The sequence below is a fragment of the Urocampus carinirostris genome, chromosome 1 (genome assembly GCF_059441175.1).
Source record: "Urocampus carinirostris isolate Australia breed hairy pipefish chromosome 1, RoL_Ucar_1.0, whole genome shotgun sequence".
NCBI lineage: Eukaryota > Metazoa > Chordata > Actinopteri > Syngnathiformes > Syngnathidae > Urocampus > Urocampus carinirostris.
Window position 1 is genome coordinate 31,004,527 of NC_142349.1, and position 20,795 is coordinate 31,025,321.

Below are 20,795 nucleotides of genomic sequence, written 5' to 3' on the forward strand. Positions count from 1 at the left end.
TTTTCCTTGCCCTCATGTAGGTTTTAGATCAAGGGATGGTGTAGTAATAGTCTGTGGTTTGCAATAATCTGTGATCTGTGCAGCCCTTTGAGACTTTGTGATTCAGGGCTATAGAAATAAACATGACTGGACTTGACTTGATTGTAAATGATTTTGCCATTGATAAGTGTATATTTTGTTATTTTAAAATTGTTTGTCTTGGATAACATAAGAAAAATACCCTTGAAATAGGCTAAATTGGCATTTCTAGTGGACTGATATCATTTTGCTCCTTTCTCTACCAAGATTATAAAAAAAGTACAATTGGCAATCCGACCTACAATCTGTTAAAAGAGATTTTAGGTTTCAGGTGTATTTTGTCCTATCCTAAAACAGGGCAAATTAAGTTAGAAATAGGCTATTTTGAAAGAAGCAAAATAGTGTATTTTGACAGCTTAGAAAAGTAAATGGGGGAAATTTTAAGGAAATCAAGGAGATCAATTTATTTTGTTCTTTCTTTCTTTCTTTCTTTCTTTCTTTCTTCCTTTCTTCCCCTCTTTCTTCTTTTATTCATGTATTTATTTATTGCAGTCTACTCATTATTACCCTTCTAAATCTTCATTTTTAGATCATGAGTGTCACTGTTCATCAGTATGCAAATTAGTGGGCTTGTGATCCAATTATATGTGATTTGCGATGACATTATTCACACTGGTTTCACAGCATTCTTACGTGTCTGCCTTCAGTTTTATTCTGAAACTGACCCAGTTTCAGTTGAGCGATATACTTTTTCACAACTCCCTTCACTATGCTCAGAGTTTATGATTACGACTCTAGCAAAGGTGAACCAGGGTCCCATTTCTTATGACAAACTGTCCCTATGCAGCCTGTGCCTTGCGGCGCATGCGGCTAAATGAGGAGCAGTGGAGCGTCTCTTGCCTCAGGCGCACCCAATAACAACACGACACAAACATAAACGATCCCATTTGCAGCTTGCCTTATATACTGTGTGCACGTGTGCAAATAAGAAGCACTTTAACATCCATGACGATGAAACCCTGAAAGAGCAATCGCTTCTCTTGAACAAGTCAGCTGCCACGCGAGAAAACTACCAGAAGTGTCAAGAGCGAGCGGAGATATTAAAAGTAACCTGCTAATAGGAATGTTGCTCATCACATACCTGTCCACATATACATTTTCCCTGGTATTTTATAGTTTTTTTTTGATCATTTCAAATTGCATTTGCCGATTAAATCTTTTCTACTGGAAAAACACTTGTTTGTTTGACCGAACTTGTCTTACCTATCAAGACTCTAATCCAGATCGACTTGGTTACTGGTAGCAGATGACAACGTCATCATAGATTTGCTACTAAAGTTACGGTACGTTAGTAAATGTTGTCCTCGATCAAACATGTACTCTAATCTAAATTGACGTAGTTTCTGTTACAAAATAAATCTTTGAATTGGTAGCAGTCTGCAAAATCTTGCACTGCTAGGTGTAATAAGCAACAATAAATTTACTGCAATGGGGAAAGAACTAAGACAGATGCTGAATGGATTGTTTGTGTTGTTGATCCCTAATGTTATTCTACATAGTCTGTCTTCCTGTGAGTAAATATGTATTGTTTTGTGCTGTAAGGTTTATAAACTATTAATAAGGGTGATTGGAATCCTTAATAAGTGACACAATTAGCTAAGGTTGACAAATATGGCATCTACAACATCATTATTTAAAGATATGGAGCACATCTGGGTCTGTAATTAAAACTAAGGCAGGGGTCTCCAACCAGGCGCCTGCAGACACCAGGGTGCCCGCGCACCTGTTCTGAAAATAGATCAGGAGTACTGAGCCTTTGTAATTTTCTGGTCAAATTGTGTTTTGCTACATATTTTTTTAGCCGAGAGTAATCAACACAGCCCAGAAGATCGTTTGATTTTAATTTCCAGTCTGGCGGCCATTAATACCACTGCAGAGCCATCAACATTATAAAAAAAACTCTTCTCGCTGCGCTAGCCACCTCTTGGACCTGTTGCCCTCTGGAAAACGTTACAGGTCCCTTAAAACAAGGACGGACAGCCTCAGACACAGTTCCTTCCCCGGGCCATCACCACCCCAAACAAGCACGCAAAACTGTTAGAATAATATAGCTTGTCACTTATTTGGGATTTTTTTGTTTGTTTTTTTGCTGCTGCAAAATGTTTTTTGTTGATGCTTAACATTATTGCTGCACGAGAATGGAACAGAATAGAATAGAATAGAATAGAACAGAATAGAATAGAATAGAATAGAATAGAATAGAATAGAATAGAATAGAATAGAATAGAATAGAATAGAATAAAATAGAATAGAATAGAATAGAACAGAATAACCTTTTTTGTCATTGATATCAATGTTGAGATAAATTATATGCAACAAGATTAGACATGGCACTCCGGGATGAACATTGTAAAGAAGAGTTTAAAGAAAAAAAAATAAGATAAACAACCGTCAGGATAAATATGCAAAAATATTTACAAGGTAGTGTTTAGAGACTGGCCTAAGTTACGAATATCCTTTTAACCTTATTATAAAATTTCAATGAAACAATAGTGCACCGTAAGAGTAGAGCAATGGAAAATGAGTGTAATAACATTTAACAGGAACAAAAAACATTTAGCAGAAACCTAAAGGTTTCCAAATAAGTCGTCAGATATATAAATTCAGTTTTGCACGCTTGTTTAGGGTGGTGTTGGCCCTGGGGAAGAAACTCTCTCTGAACTCGTTACTTAGACCAGTATCTAAGCACTACTTTGTTAATATTTTGCCTATTTATCCTGACGTTTGTTATCTTTTTTTCTATCTTCAAACTCTTTATTACAATAACCACCCCGGAGTGCCATGTCTAATCCCGTTGCATACGATGTTTCACAACAATGCTATCAATGGCAATTCTGTTCATTAAGTTGTTATTTCAGAAATGCTTATCAAACAAGGTGCCCCTTAGGCTAATCAATAACAAAACATAACTCTCTGGTAAAAAAAGGGTTGGAGGCCCCCAGACAAAGGCAATTGAAAAGTGCTTTTCATTCTTTGCTCTTTATTATTTACTATTTATAGCGTGCTCGCTTGCTTTGAACTCATACCTGTCAACCTGTACGTTTTTGGCGTACAAAGTATGTTTATTATGCATTTTAAGACATGTATGACGTACAAGAAAATCAGTACGGAAAAACGCAAATTTGTCAATGATGGGTACCATCCGGTATACACCGACTATCACAAAACGGCAAATCAATCAAGTCAAACGAGTTCGAGTTGAGTAGTGAAAGGAAGTCCGTCTCTTTTTAGAAAACCGTCTTTTTCAGCTCAACTCGTTAAAAAAACGGCTCACTTGCTTTGATGCATTGAATTAAGAATTATTATGTTGTATAAAGAGGTTAAGAAAAAAAAGTAAGTATAAAAGGATAAAATGAAAAAAGACAGGTTTGTGGTTATCCCTTTAATCAGTACACTACCAACAACAATTTAATCCAGAAAATGAATTATTAATTTGAATAAGAAAATGTATTATTCTACTTAATTATATTTGCATGTATTTTTTCATTCTACAGTGAACGTCCAAGCTACTTAATTCTTGAACTTTTTTTATAATAAACCTCATTCATGTCGAGCAACTCATTATCTCACAACAAAATGTTCATTCACAATATATATGATATAACGAAACACATGTACAATATAACATGTTAAACTACATAAATAAACACGTTTGAAAAAAATATATAGTGTAAGATTATTTTGTATTTTGTAAGGGAAAATACGACAATTTGTAAGGACATGGAGCCCTGGAAGTTGACAGGTATGTGAACTTGAATCGCTGGGGATGCGTTCTAATGCAGCTCGGTCATCTGCTATACGCGCATCCATCTGCAAATTTAAATATATATATATATATATTTATATTCTGGCACTTACCAAAGAGGGCATTGGCAAACCCGTACCACACGCAACCCTTCGCGCCGATGAGCCATCTTCCCTGCAAGCTGGCCGCGAAGCTGAACGGCGTGCCCAGCACGCACACCAGTAAGTCGCTGACAGAAATGTTGATCAGCAGCAAGTTGATGGGCGAGTGCAAAATCTTGTAGCGACAGAAAAGCAGCAGCACCAGCAAGTTGTTGACGAGTCCGAAAGTGCCGATGAAGCCCAAGCATACGGCCACCAGCAGGTTCCCGGTCGGAGTGAGGCTGGAGCGCGCAGAGTCGCCCCCCAGGTCCGGGCGCCCATCTCCGGCTGCGTCTCCGGCGCGCAGGGCGCTGTTGAAACCCGCGCAGATGCTCACGTTGGACAAAAGCATCGCGGAGGAGGCGGAGGCGCACTGGGCGGCCACTGCGCGCCGGATGGCTACTAATAGACCACCACAATATTCCTAACCTTTCTCTTTATGTGTGTGATTTCCCGAGAACGCCTCATCATTCAATAGGAAAGTTTATTAGGGAAGGATGATTTTAGAACTTCTTAAAGTTAGGGAGAACGGAGCGGGATCCATTTATTAAAAAAAAAAGTTTTGTGAGGCTTTCATTGCTCCACCGTGTGGCAGGCAGTGTACGCACACAGTCGCTCGTTGGCTCCGTGGCCCTGTTTAAATCACTCTTGGCCGAGCGAATGCTGCTGACGTCAAGAAGGGATTGAGAGGGGTGGGCTGGGGGCGGGGGACTAAAGGGGCGCCGGTGAGGTGGGAAAACCAGCGTGAAGACCACTTAAACCATCCTCATCATTTTGTAGAAATGATGGAGGTGGAAAACAAAGTAAAACATACCTGTGTAATATTTGAGGTGACCATAAAGCATACGTTTTTGCCGTACAAAGTACGTTTATTATGCATTTTAAGACGTGTACGACGTACAAGAAAATCCATACGGAAAAACGCAAATTTGTCAATTATGGGTACCATCCGGTATACGCCGACGATCACCGCCGCGGTAGCCTCTATCTCAGTATCGGCTTTTTTTCCCGTTGCAAACGAAGCGAGCGGTTTGATGCTACTGTGTTGTGTAGTGAAAGGAAGTCCGTCTCTTTTTAGAGAACCGGCTTTTTCGGCTCAACTCATTAAAGAGAGCCGGGTCTCAAACGGCTCACTTGCTTTGATGCATTATATTACGAATCATAATTGTTGTATAAAGAAGTTAAGAAAAAAAGGAAGTATGGTAACAATAATTTAATGCAGAAAATGAATTAATAATTTGAATAGGAAAATGTAGTATTCTACTTAAGTATATCTGCATGTATTTTTTCATTCTACAGTGAACGTCCAAGCTATTTAATTTTTAAACTTTTTTTAATAATAAACCTCTTTCATGTCGAGCAACTCAGTATCTCACAAAAAAATGTTAATTAACAATAAATATGATACAACGAAACACATGTAGAATATACCATGTTAAACTATATAAATAAACATGTTTGAAAAAAAAATATGGTGTAAGATTATTTTGTATTTTGTAAGGGAAAATAATACATTTCGTAAGGGCATGGAGCCGTGGAGGTTGACAGGTATGTTAAAGTTAATTGTCAGCTCATCTATGCCCCTTTTCCACCACATGGTTCCAGGTCTCCCTGTCTCAGCTCGCCCCGGGTACTAAGTCCTTTCCTGAGTCTCCTTTTTCATTACGGTTGTACCACATCGTGCTGTGGCCTGACGTCATCATCATGCACAGGCAACATATTTCCTCTTGTGGTCAAATTTGTGACCTACACTACACAAAATTGGCTTATTTTCCATGCAAACTTGCGACGATAAATATTTGTAGGTATCACATATACATCGTACACAATTTCAAATAATCAGAGAACCTTTAATATAGGATCTCGGATCCCGTAACCGCGTGGGTTGTCGGGGCACCAATGTGGACCCAACTCTTGACAGCCTTCTCCACTGTTGACGGTCCCTGGCCTGTTCTCGGGTCGTGGCAAAGTAGGCACCAGTCTATTCCATAATGTTGTCGGCCCAGACTATTTTCGGTCTTCCTCTCCTCCTGCCGACTTGGACTGTACCCTGGAGAATTATCTCTGTCAGTCCTGATGATCTTGTGACGTGACCTTACCACTAAGGTTTCCGTCCGCGCCCAATCTTTCGCACTGTTTCGTATGTCAAATGGGTCGAGTAGTTGATGCCTAGAAGTTTCCTGTAAGCATTGCATCTCCAAGGCCTGTATTTTCTCATTCAATTTTGCTGTGGGAATCCATGTAGCGCAAGCGTAGAGAAAGATGGAAGTAACCAGTGCTTGCATGAGTCTGATCTTTGATTTCACTGCATGTCCTTCCAGATGGGTTTAAGTCTGGCGAGTGCGGCTTTGGTTTGAGCTATCCTGACCATGATTTTTGGTTCTGACCCCTCTTCTGATATGAAAGCAAGATATTTCAATTTGATTAATGTTCTAACTCTCTGTGGTTGTTGCTGATGTTTGTAGTGATACCTTGGGGATTGTTGGTCATTATTTTTTTTTTCTGTGCGGATTTCCATCCTTTACTGGGTTGATGCTTTGTCCAGGTGATCGACCATATCTTGAAGTTCCTGTTCGTTTTCTGCCAATCCGGCGATATCATCAGCAAAGCGAAGGTTAGTGATGTTGTGTCCCCCAATACTTAATCTACTTTCATGTCGCTCCAGAGCTTCTCGTAAAATAGGGGGTTAAGCCATTTTTATCGGACTGTAATAAATTTACTGATTTGTCTCTGGGACACTAAAGTTACGATATTAATATGTTGTTATGTATGCCTATGTTTGGTAGGATGTTGTATTAACTGTATTAACTTATTAACTGTAATTTCGTTGTAGCAATCCAATGATAATAAAGGTGATTGTGAGTCTGAAATGCACCAACCAACCTGAAGATACTGATGCAGTCTTTTGATAATACTTTAATAAATTAATACTGTATAAATGAACATTTAGTTATGTAACTTCAAAGATACGTTATTGTTATGGTTTTGTAAGTCGGGGCTTTAGCATTTCAATTATCAGAACCTTTGAAAAAAACAGTTTGACAAGAACAAAGGGAGTCACCCCTTTGTAAAAAGATGTATTCCTGTCATTTTCACACAAAAATTAAAATGTCAAGAATAGATTTGTGGAAGAGTCTTTGACTGGGTCTGCATTTGCATCAGTGTTTTTCTGATTGCGTAGCGTTGAAGCCTGGAATGATGACAGATTTAAATAAAAAAAATAATGAAAGACCAATCCCTTCTTGCCCATTTCGGCACTGATCCCGATACAGTGGGACCTCGCTACTTCGCGGTTCGACGTTCGCGGATTCAGAGCTTCGTGGTCTGTATTGGTAAAAAAAAAGTTTTTTTTAAGGGGCGTCGCTACTTTGCAGATTTTCACTTTTTGCGGGAATCCCCCTCGGCCGACGACCCTAGTCTTTAAAATGGAGGCACTTCACACACTGGTCCGGACCCGTTCTCGTTTCCCGGTGTTGTGCCCAACTCCGACTCCCGTATTTAAACAATAAAGCGCGATGGTATTCTACAAAATGCGTTTGTTAACGCGGATGAAAAAGTCACCAACGTCACGTCTCCCACTCGGGCCGCGATGGCTCTACAAGGCGCAACACGGCCCTCGATGGCTCCGGCCGACGGACAGGGCCGCGGGGGAAAGGGGTAGGGGGGACCTGTGGGGTTAGGGGGCGGTGAAGCGGAAGCCGCACCAAAACCGCGCGCCGGTGTTGTGCCCAATTCCGACTCCCGTATAGAATCTTCCCCGCCTCGCGTGAACGCGCATTCTGCTGCGCTTCCGACAAAAGCGATCGTATTCTATATAATACGCTTATTGAAACCATAAAGCGAGCTAATTAAAATAATTGGGCGATCGTAGTCTATATATATATATATATACATATATATATAACGCTTCCGACAGGCGGGCCTCCGTGCGGAGCGCCCGACCCGCTCGGCTTGTCGCGGTGTCGTGCGTGTCGCGCCCGAAAGTACCCACGCTGCGGGTTAGGGGCTCGCTCGCGACCCTAATAAGGATAATCGGTGCAGATAATGAGATGAGATGAGATTTTTTTTTTCTTTTTGAAGTGGCGTTGTTACTTCGCAGATTTTCAGTTTTTGCGGTTGGTTTTGGTCCCCATTAACCGCGATAACCGAGGTCTTACTGTATTCCTGGTCACGGGTAGCAGAGGACAGTTGTAGATTGCTATTTTGCAGTGTTTTTAAACCTGAATTCCGTGAGACTTGTACTGCAGAAAATTTCCCAACTTAATTTTGGCCAATAAGCATGACATTGATGTTTTTTCTTCAAATGACTAGCTAAATAAGTGGACGCAGATTACTATCTTTATATACTAATTATAATTTTCTCAAGATGCAGTATAATAATAATCATTAATAATGTTTGATGATGTATTTTAGGATTTGTAACGGTTGCCTATTGCCCTCACTTGGGCCTGCTCGTTTGGCGCCAGCGTTTGCTTGTTGCCTGATTGCCTCCCCTCCTATTCAAACTCAGTGCTCTCATTCATTCCTTGTCAGTCCGTCAACGAACTTCTGCACTTGTAAGACGTGTATTTTGACTCTGTCCGGCATCCTGCTTGTGTATCCATGATCCGGTATTGATCCCTTCTGTCCCGTCCTGTCCGGTATCGTGCTCCAGTATCCAGTATCCGGTATCAATCCCGTCTGTCTCGTCCTGTCCAGTGTCTTGCTCTAGTATCTAGTATCCAGTATCGATCCTGTCTGTCCCATCCTGTCCGGTATCTTGCTCCTGTATACAGTATCCCGTATCGATCCTGTCTGTCCCGTCCTGTCCGGTATCTTGTTCCAATATCCGGTATCAATCCAGTCTGTCCCGTCCTGTCCGGTATATTGCTCATGTATCCTGTATCTGGTATTGATCCTGTCTATCTTGTCCGGTTTCGATCTCGTCTGTCTCTGGCTTCCTGTCTTTCCGCGCCTGACTTCTCTGTCTCACTTCTTCCGCCAAATGATCGTCGAATCACTGGCATTTGTGTTCACGCGCATGACTGCCCCATTCCCATAAAAAGTAGTACAATACAAAATGACAGCGAAATCGTGAACCAAAATGAAAACTAAAAAAAAACTTTACAATCTAATTTCAGTGACCTTATAGTTTAAGAAAAAACATGTGCCGGGAATGAACTTTTCAACATTTCCAATAGACGGTGTGCTTTGAAACTTGAGTTTTGAGTGTGCCTTGCCTCAAAACGGTTGAAGAATCCCACTATACTGTCACAATACACAAGCAAATGTTAACCTAAAATAAGCAACCGCAAACTCTAATGTTTTTTTTTTTTAAATGAAAGGACAGATTTTAAATTGACTTATTTTATATGTGATGTGAGACCAGTAAACTGCATCAGAACTCAATGCATTTAGAAATATGAATGAAACGTCTAGCAAACGCTTAAAGAGGAATTTTAAGACAAAATATATACTGAGCAATTTTTCAAATGGTTTAGCTTAGCTTAAGACATAGCTTAAAATGTAGCAGTTGGATGAACATGTTTGTTCCGCCAACCTCCCACTGGATTTGTTCATTGACTGCACCTCGCCAACCACAGAATTACGGGTAGCTACTACACAAAAAAATAGTGTTTGTTAAGTTAATACGCGGACACAATGGCGGCAATTTGGTTTGGATCAGGTCTCAGATAAGATCCTTTCTGACAAATCGGAGGTCGGCAGTGAGCCGTGTTTTGGAAACTTGATGGAGGTAGTACAAAAAAATGGCCGTGCGGGGGACCTAGAATCAGGTACTTTATAATGGAATACCATAAAGCGAGGCGGGGTGAGAAAGGCTTAAACTGTGTAGTGGAAAATCACCTTTAGATTTAGTTAGTGTTTAAACATTATAACGCAGGGTTACATAGTCGAGCCAGGGTTGAAGAAGCTTAGATGTATTTTTATTCGGAAGATCCCAGTAATCTAGCCAATACTGATTTTGAAAATTAATCCTTTTCGGAAAAATCTATTTTTTTGTGGTGGTATCCATGAGTGACATTTGGACTTTTCTTTGTTGTTTATCCATTTTAAGAAGAGTTAAAAATAACTTTCAAATTGGGCTGTAACAAAACGGCATCCTAAACGTAATCCTTTTAGCGTGCAGGTACCCCAGAGTGCCACTTGTCTCCAAAACCTTCGCAAGGACAGAGAAACCTCATGCGATCAGCGTGACCTGGATGAGTGAGTGTTTGCCTTCCCCAAGGGGCAACCATTTGAATCTTTGGAGGCCTGACTCACCTCGAGATATCCACAAACTCATGCAAATTGAGCAACTCATGTATAAGCAAATGAAATAGTCACCACACGTAATGAAATGAGAGTGGTTTTACATGACAATTTCTAAGCAAACTGCCCATGTTTATTTAAAAGCAAAATGATTTGTCATTTTTCCACATTTATTTCAATGAAAAATCTGAACCCATTTTTCCTTGCTACTCGACACTTCAGTCGTTGTGTATTTTCACTAGCCTCGACCTGGCAGAAAGTTACTTATAATACTAAGTAATGTATCAGAATCCATTGGACTAACATCATTATTGTTAACATTTAGCTTTAGTGGTGGACCATCTGCTTTCAGTTTGTCTAGTTCCTTAGCCACCCATCTTCACAAGGTATGCCTCAACCTCACTCTGCTTCTTCAGTTGGGCTACATGTGAATGCAACCTTAATTTTGACAGGGATTCAAAAATGACTCATTCAACCCACGCTTTATGCAAGCAGCTAATAATACCTAACGTAATTTTCTTTCTGAAGCAAGCAGCAACAGTTATCTCCTGCCTCAGCATGGCGTCCAGGCCAGCTAACAAGGGGCCTAAATACTTTAACAGCTAGTCAAACACAACAATTCACCACCCACTGCTAATGTAGCTTTTACAGACTATTTTAAAGATGCAATTTTACAGGCTGTTGTGGATTTGCTGTCACTGAGGGTTTCTTTAGAGTCTGCCATTCGTCTGTTTATCCATCCATCCATCCAAATTTCCAATGTCATAAAACTCATTTGCAAAAAAGTAAAGACAACAAAATGAACATAAAAAGCCCAACAAAAAATATTTCTAGGTGCCAGTGCCTTTTTTGTTTGAAACATTCCAAAGCTAGATGTGTGACTGAACTAAGACGAAATAAGATAAATTGTTTTTAATTTTAAATAGGAAGATATGACACAAACGTTTTTAATGAAAATACTTTTTTTATACTGAAAATCGTCCCTGATGTAAAAATCTACCTGATGTGACAGAATACCAATTGCCCAGCCCCTCTGTGTTTGACATCTCTGGGACTTCTCCGGGCCATTTTCCGTGATATTTTATTCAAAGAGAAAATCTCACCGTAGTATCCATCCATGTATATTGTAAGTCTATGCTTTTGGCTAGCCATGTACGAGCACATCTCTTAAAACACGAGATGGAGCCTCAAGGAAACACGTATGGTGTTTTGTTGAATATGGTGAGTGACATGACTGAAATTCTCCTTTGTTTATTGTCAAAAGTTAAATATGGAAACAACATCTATTTGCGTATTGATGTCACTCATGCTTTGCCCTTGTAATTGGAATTCTCGCAAAATTATAATAATTTGGATTTTTCCAAAAACCCAACATACCATTTCCAACCGGATTATGGCCTATTGTCAACGTGGTCACTGATGCTTGTTGTTGTTTTTGTCTCATTCTTCATATAATTTTTACCACTACTAACTCAACAATTCACCACCCACTCTCTGACTCTTTTTTATTGCACACAATTTTTCATTCTCCGTAATTGAAAACGAAACAAAACCAAAAACCAAACATGTGGTTGTTTAAAACCAGAAACGGAAATCTATTACAAGCGGTTTATTCACACACAATCATTTGTTTTGACTTCAAGATAAAGCAGCCATAGATTAAAATACTAGACTCCTGTCGATTTATTATTATTTTAGTTTGAATTTGAAAGGAAAAAAAGTATTTTAAGGCGGTGGAAATGCGAATGATGCCTAAAATGTTAGTGTTGGTGAGAATGCGCTATTGGCTATTACTCGTACTTTCTTTGCTGTTGTTTGATGCTAAAATGAGGAAAAGGTCAAGATTAAAGCATGTGATGCAGGAAATATGCCCTAGGACTGGCTGGCAACAGGTTCAGGGTGTCCCCTGCTCACTGCCCGAAGATGGCTGGGGTGAGCTCCAGCACCCCCGCTACCCTAGTCAGGATAAGCGGTGCATATAATGGATGGATGGATGCAGCAAACACAACCTAGATACATATATATCACAAGCTAAACTGTATTAAAACTGTTTTGTTTTAGAATAACAATCCAAAACGTGTTTTTAAAGCATATAAGGTAAACATGGCTCATGAGCATCAGCCGATTATTTGAAATAAATAAACATCATGCATATCCAATGCTCATTTATTGTACATCACGGTTGAAAGGGTTTCATATGTCCTCTTAATAAGGACAAAGGGACATTCACTCCCAGAAGTCATAGATTGTTGCAATATAACATCATCTTTATTCAGATGACAACTAAGTGTAATTATTAAAAGTTATATCCGCCTCTGCCGCACTGAATACAGTTAAAAATGAACTCTGCTGTTCATTATTTGGTCCTCACAGTAGCTCTTCTCGGCAAGTATAGGCATGTCTTGAGAGTTTAATATAATTCTGTTCTCGGCTCAAGCTTACGATGAGTTGAGCGGAGGTAAAACTAAAACGCACAGCAGGAACCATATTCTTTTGTCCAGAAGCGTCTTACTTATGGGTGGCCGGATTACTGTTGTGGGATTTGAATATTATTGCATTATATCAGCGCTCACAATCTAATGTAGGCAAAGGGTAAACCCCAGTGAGAAACGAAATAAATCAGAGCTGGTGAAGTTCTAGTTTTTCTCATCATTAGGTGTGAGCATTTTATCGCAATATTTAGGTTAGTTTAACCATGCAATTTCTTCCTCGCAATAGCAAAATTACATAGAGGCACTACCATCCCATCAGTGTTGGGTTGTTTATTTGATTACCAATTGACTTTTGGTTTGGAGAAGATGTATAGTATTTTTTCCTAGTCTTTGTTCTGACATTCATCCGTAGTATTGTAAAGGTGAGGATGGGTACTTTAATTGCCAATGACTTCCAGGCGGCCATTGGAAATGTAAGGTCCTGGAGGACTGCAGGCCAAAATGTTCCCTTTTAGTACAATCCCAATTAATCATAGCGCTTCCCAGAAACCTGATAAAAATATTGATGGGTTTTATGTGTCAAATGAATGGAAATTTCCAAAACAAGAGCACATGATTCTCACACCTGAGGCTTATGGGAATTCTTTTTTTAACAGACATTATGTACTCTATATTGAATTATCATCTAAAACACAGTGGGGAGCTTAACCAAAAAAAAAATGAAGAAGTGACTATATGCTTGTTCAATAATCATTTCATTATAAATATAAAACAAGTTGATTAAACCAACATATATTTCTCTGGAGCAAATCTAAAATCACTTCTGAGTGTAAGTTGAAAAAGGACTAATTTAAAAAAAATGCTTTGACATATATTATTGCTAAAAGTCAAGTCAACTCATGTTTAATTTTATTGGCCCTAATCACAAAGAGTCTCAATGAGGCTGCACAGACGACAAATTATGGCAAACCACAGACTATTGTTAGACCATCCCCTGGTCTAAAACCTACATTAGGGCAAGGAAAACTCAAAAACCGCAACATGAGGTAAATAAAGAAACCTTGAGAAGGGACCCCACATGAGGTAATCCCCCTTCCGGGATGACCAGGCTGCAATGTTGAAATAACAAATAATACACAGATATTGTCAACGTGAAATATAGGTAATTCTTAGGCTACAGAATAGAAGTGTGTTTTAAGTCTAGATTTAAATAGTTCCCCTGAGGTTGCAGATCAAATCTCATCAAAACAGAGTTCATGACCTCGCGAATTCACTCAACCAACATTGAAAGAAGAAATATAATAGCCTTTCTTCACCTTGCACTGTGACCGATACTATTTTATGCTGCAAATCTCATTGAGAAAATATACACTGATTGTAACCAGAGATTATTTTGAAATACAAAGTCGCTTTATACACTATTTTATTTAATACGATTAGCATAAGTGACTTGTTAAAAAATGTGAGTAAACACATATTGCCTTTGCTTTTGTAAAATGATTTATCTCTATCTTTTTCCATTACTTTATGTTTTCTTTTTTCTTGGATGTTGTGTTTGCAATGAAAAAATGCAAAAATGCCAAAATGCCCAATGATGGAGATCATTCTTATTTAAATAGCAGCAAAGATGTAAAACTACAAAAAGAGCTATACGTGTAATTGATTTTCTGACCTACTTGAATTTAAAACAACGCAAATAATGTACAAAGATCACAATACCCAACTTTGCAACAGCACCCAGAAGTATTTTTATAAATTCAGAGAGACTTACTGATGTAAGTCAAGAAATTTAAGTCATTTTTTAAAATCCAAGCCTAGATCCAACAAAAAAAGTGATGTGCGTTCCTGTAAAAAGTGTCAAACTACGGAATTAATTACAGTGTATGATAGAACTGATTACGTGCGAATTATTTGCTGCATTTAAAAAGAGGTTTGAAACTTTCATATCAAACAGTATGATCAGGTTTATTTACATTTTTCTACCATTATAATCACAATTACAACTACTACTATTAATAATAAATTTGATTTGTAATTCTTTGTTTTCTTACTACAGAGTTAGGGTTAGTTCATGATTAGATATTTACTGTGTTTGGATATATTAAATTTAATGGGTGTGTTCTGCTGAACACGGAATCTTTGTGGATTCTTTGAATACTCTCTCCTTTTGTTTGATTCTTTTATTGGTACAATGTTCATACACTATGCAGTATGCTCAATAAACCAAACAAGTTTGATACAATAACCTTAAGATAAAAAGACATTCTATTTTCCACCACCAGTACACATCTCTTTAGTTTTATAGTTTTCCATTTGATGTGTTTATGATTTCAAGTGAAATAAAAGCATCGCCTATGTTAAAAGTGACACAAGCCGTAAGTTAAACGAAGTAGTTCAATCAGGAATTTCAAGCAAACGACCCGCTGGATAATGTAATCCGCCCTGCCATACATTTCTGAGTATGTCAAAAGAGACGGGAATTTCTGGGTCATTTCTGTCAAAAGTGTTTTTTTTTAACTTTTGAATAAATGTTTACCTAATGCTCACTCCTGCTGCTAGAGGGCAGTGTTAAGTTTGTGTAGTGTGGTCAGTTGGTTGAGGTGTAAAATAGCATGCGCTAAACTGTTAAATTAAACCAGTTAACACATTCAATTCCAAAAATAAAAACAATTTTCGCCCATTATTTGTAAATGAATTGGTTGTGTTTAGAAAAGATCCCTTGTAATCCATGGTTACAATATGTAGAGTACAGTAGGTTCCTAATGTAGGCTGAATGATAAAGCGAAACACTGAAAAACCAAGCTAAAAATGTTCTTTTTACTGTTCCGGTCCACCTCAGGACAGAAAGTCTGGATGTACAAACACAGCCAAACTGAGTTTGACATCACTGAGTTAGATAATTCCAGAGTCCTCTCGTTATGACACACCTTTTTTCATTGTATCGCTTATTCTTCGAATTACTAAACCACACATGTCAGAACATCCTGAGGGAAGTAAATCAGGAAATTTATTGACTTTGACGCAAAATTCTAGCAATAGGATAGTGGTGATCGTGGATTACAGTTTCCCGATCAACAAAATAATGAATCAACTAGGAAAACCTAATTGGAAAAGTTGAAGAGGGACAATTTTTGGAATGACAGGTCGATTTTCTTATTTTTTTTCTACTGCTGCCGAACATTTGCCTATCTTCTTGAATTTAAGTTGGAAGGTCAAATTAGGTGTTGTCTAACTGTTTTCAAAATAATCGTTAGTCAGTCTTTTCCTTGGGACATTATAGAATGAATAGATGCTGGATTATTTTAACCCAACCCTCCTCTCTGTGCTTTCCAGGGTGACAAGCAAGGTTGTTTTCGGTATGACAAGATGATATCTCTAGTGTGAGTGTGTTTTTGTGAGTATCGGGTTGAATGGGGAGTCACTTTCCCATTTACAAATTTACAGGAACTCACTGATTTCAGTGGTTTTGGTAGCGCCCACATTTACTCCAACCCTGCATTACATCCTGACAGGTAGAAGTGGTGTGCTCCCAATTAGAAGCATGGGTGGAGCCATGCTTTTCCCCCTCACATTTATGTATATAGCCCTTAATCACAAAATGTATCAAAGGACTTAAAAGGCCACAATTTCACCATCCCCTGATCCCCTGAAACCGACATGAGGGCAAGGAAAAACTAAAAACCTCTACATCAGGAAAATAAGAAACCTTGAGAAGGGGCCACACAAGTGGTGATCCCCCTTCCAGATTGACAAGGCTGAAATAGATGATGCATTGGGTAACAATATACAAAACATAATAACAAATGAGATGATCCGAGTGACAATTTGAAGTATTTAGTAAGTATTGATGGGCAAAATATAATTACATTATATAATTCATATTATGTATTCTTGTGTACATGACAGAATATGATTTTGTTTTTCTTAGGCCTGCTGAGAAGTCTTTTCAGAACCAGACAACCCACCACTGCTTGGCTGGTTATACTTGTTAAACTGTGACAGTGACTACAGAAACCAGTAAAGCACCACTTCAGGATGTCAACCATTTAAAATTTGGCCTCTGTAATCATAAACTCTCTGTTTTTGCACACCGCCATTCTGTGCAACACATATGAAAGTTGTATAGTCAAATCAAAAGGCCGCTTTTTCTCTCCGAGGTCAGCCAAATCCCTGCTCACAAAATGGTATCCTTGATGCACTGGAACAAGGTAATTACCTGAGGGTGATGTTCCGCGACATTTACTCTGACAATATCTTCTCAATGTTTTATCCTAATTGGCCGAATTAAGTCAGTCGGGTTCTGCAGTGAAGATCAACGGTATTTAATCATTTCAGTTGGGCTGGGCAGTTGGTATTTTGTCACATCGGGGGGTCAGGTAGGTTTTTACATCAGGGACGCTTTTCAGTACAAAAGTAAAGAATCACCTTTATGTCATTACCAAGTAAACCTGAGGAAAGGTGCAAATAGAATGCTTTGTTAGTTAACATAAGAGCTAATGTTTGCCCACAAAAATTGATCACAGCATACAACTTGAAAAATGCACTACAGCAATAAGATAAGCAATCTCACAGCCTTACGTTTTGTGAAAAATTACTTCTAATCATTTCCTTCATCACAAAGAATCTTCAAAGTACATATCACACACAAGTATTTGACTGAAAAGTGCTTTTTTACAATCACTGCATACTTAATGCACATCCAGTAACTACAAGGCATCAGAGATGAACATAGATAAATATGTTCATGAAGGAATTTCTGAAGCATGCTATAAATGTTGTCTGAAACCACAATAAAACCTGGATATGTGATTAGACTTCCACTCAACCCATAACATTTGCAATAAAACTCGATAGTATAATAATTTAATTGCTAATACGATCCCAAAACTATATGTCAGGACATTTCTACACTACAGTACAGAGTCCCACAATAACAACACGCCTAAAGACTCATCCAACAATTAAGATTTCGTATCTTTTTAGGAAAAAAAAACCATAAGTAATCTATGGTCAATGACCAACCTGAACCAGTCTGAAGAAGAAATGTTGGGATTGAACTCATTCTAAAAACCATCGAACATTACACATTTTCAGCCACCAACCCACGAGCGGTGCTTTGGATCCTTCAAAGACAATGTAGACCTCGGAATAACAATAAAAATAATAATTATCAATTTTGCTATTATTATTTCAATTAAATAATCAAAGTTTGTATATAGGGGGAGGGGTGATCTAGCTGATGCAATGACATAATATGAGAAATTCCAGATGAGTTTTTGTGTTACAATAGGGAATAAAATCGACATGTAAAATGTATTTTATAAGGCTGGTGATAATCATTATCTTATAATATGACAATCCAATGCTTGTCACTATACTCATCAGAAAATTAGCCCACTTTTATCTATAATGCAATAGTATTATTGAATATTCAGATTGGGACAACAAACAATTGAAAAATGGAAGAAATTATTCTTTTTGAGGGAGAAACTACAAAAATTGAAAATGTAAATTGAATTTAAAGTTCTGGACACAAACATGTTATTTTACTGAATGACAAAACAACTGGATTTCATATTAGTTATTGAACGTCTTTAAATTTAAACTGTGCGTTCCTCTCTCCTTTGATTGCTCTAAAATAAGAGAAGCTGACTGTCGGTAATTAAGAGCCCAGTTTGTTAAATCGAATTAATGATAATGGAATTGCTATCTACAAATTGTAGATAGCATATGACTTTGAGCAAGACTCAACCGGCAACAATTTACAAATAAGAGTAGTCGGTTACATATAGTTCATTAGGGAAAGGTCCTACTCTCATCTTCATACCAACAAAAAACACCAAAAAGTCCTGTTTTGACAATGTACACTAAATAAGATACTTATGACGGCTGGCACCTCCTATGCTTTCTTTTTCACATCTTCCTGTCACCGAACGAGCACCATAAAATTGCTCGGTGCGCAATGAAACATGGAGATAACTGTCATATCCTAAATAAACCCCTTTCTAACACAAAATTAATCATCCATAAAGACAGAAAGCATTATGATTTATTGCCATATTGAGAAATTGTCACATTTGTAACTGGTCAAAATGTTTTTACAGTATCAGAAAAGATTTATTTTTATGCTATTAATGACTTTTTTATTTATTTATGATTGTTGTACGAAAATATTCTTACATTTTCAGAAATTAATTAAATGTTAAGGTGATTCAATGTCCTTGCAAACATACAGGTCTAATCCAATGCAAAGTAATATAATCAGAGTCAAATATTTCAAATGCTTGTTTTTGGTTACCAGGGGCAATGTAATCTTGGTAATCCATGTCCTTGTACCTTTGCGATGGGATATAACAATAAGTTGTTATAGTGTGATTGTCATTCTCAAGTGTTAATAAAGAGCTTTTCTACAGCAATTTTAGCATCTGGTGGACATATAATGAAAAAGCATCAAGGGACACAGAAAAGTTATTCCACATTCATTACGTGTGAAATAACGCTTCAAACATGCGGTAAAAACATTATCGATCAACCTTTAATGATAGCTATTACTGTTTTTATCTCCTACCTCTGCTGAACAATTTACAAGAACATGGAAAATAACAATAGTAAGCTTATTGGATGAGCTGTTGGCGATAATTCCTTTGACTGCTTTTATCGAGACACAATGCGCGCAATATGCCGCCAATGTACAGAGAAGTCGAAATCAGCAGTATAGGACGGAAATTGTCTTTTTTGACTCCAGGCAGGATGCATCGCAAAGATAATTTTGCAAATTTTGCTTTTACTATAAATTATGTGGCCAGGTGCTTATGTTTACCCCATAAGTTTTCTGTTGGTTTGTTCTTCCTGTATAAGCCATGCCCCCCTTCCCACAGACTGCCCACGGTTTGCCACTGGTGACACAGAAATGTGTGCATATGAAATGACGCTTGACCGTGTTTAATGTTATAGTCTTAATTTTGGTTGTGCGAATACATACGGTAGTGAGAATATCTCCATGAGGAGAAACTCTGCTGAGCCAGCCCCGCCATAACTGTTTCAGTAGTATGTGTTGGCAAACATAAACACGCCCACACCGCAGAGCATATTGCTGGTGGATCGGGAGTTGTATGTGACAGCATGCATGATGCAGGAGAGTTTAGTACTCAAGTGAACACTGCAATGCTTGATTTACATAAAATACTTAGCTAAAATAATGCAGTCATGTGGCAATGGCAAGAGAGTAACAAATCTTTAGTAATAGTACACTGGAGTACGCGTAACGCATAACGTGTTCCTGGAACACAATCCTTTTTCTTGGTAACGATTACTCTAACATATTAAAAATAAAATGTAATACATTTTCTGTCATTACTACAAGATGCATAACAGCGTTATTCCACTAATCTTAAAACTCACCACAAATTACAGTGTACTGTACTTTGATTGCCAAACACTCCTGTATCTTTCACACAGTCGCATACCCACAAAGTACAACTGAAAACAGTTAGGGTTGTGCCGTCTCAAGCACATAGTAAGAGGTCGCTGGATTTCTTCTCATTGAGATTTCCTTCACACTTTATATACTTGTATCCAAGCTGAATTTAAAACTAAAAATCAAAATAGTAAAATCAATGATTCAGCTTATATGTGCATATTTAGTTGTGTGTCACCAGTAAGGAATAGTACCCAGCGGTGGAGAAAAGCCTTGGCTTATACATGAACAACAAACCAATGGGAAATTAATGGGGCAAACATGAACACAGAATTTAGGCTAAAAGAGTACTGGATTTTGGTCTTTTATCTGTAAAATTCCTCCAATACACCATGCATGGAGAAAAAAAGAATATATATCGGACAGTACTCAGAAATGCAGAAGGATATCTTCGAGGGGTTTGACGCACAGTGGCAAAATGGATATGGAGTGTCTCGACTAAGTGTTTCTTTACAAGCTCTATGTTTGCACAAGCCAAGAAATATAAATATCATTCTTTCCTTCCGCAGGTTGGTGTACACATTTCTTCCGTTTCTTTTATAATGTGTCTTTTTTGACTATTTTAGGCTGTTTTAGGGATTAAGTTTCTATGCAAGCATATACAGAAATTTTGAACAAATTTTGGCTGTCATTAATTTGGGGAGTATATGAATTACTTTGTATATGACATCACT

General features: G+C 38.1%; 1 protein-coding gene across 1 annotated transcript in view; it reads right to left on the bottom strand.

Annotated features, from left to right (window-relative positions):
* Positions 1–4,554, bottom strand: part of LOC148374290 (vertebrate ancient opsin-like) — a 78,664-nt gene extending 74,110 nt beyond the window's left edge. Inside the window, exon 1 of the mRNA XM_088334895.1 lies at positions 3,937–4,554. Coding sequence (XP_088191021.1) covers positions 3,937–4,315 — 379 coding nt within the window. The 5' untranslated portion in view covers positions 4,316–4,554. The remainder of the gene's footprint in view (positions 1–3,936) is intronic.
* Positions 4,555–20,795: the final 16,241 nt, after the last annotated feature.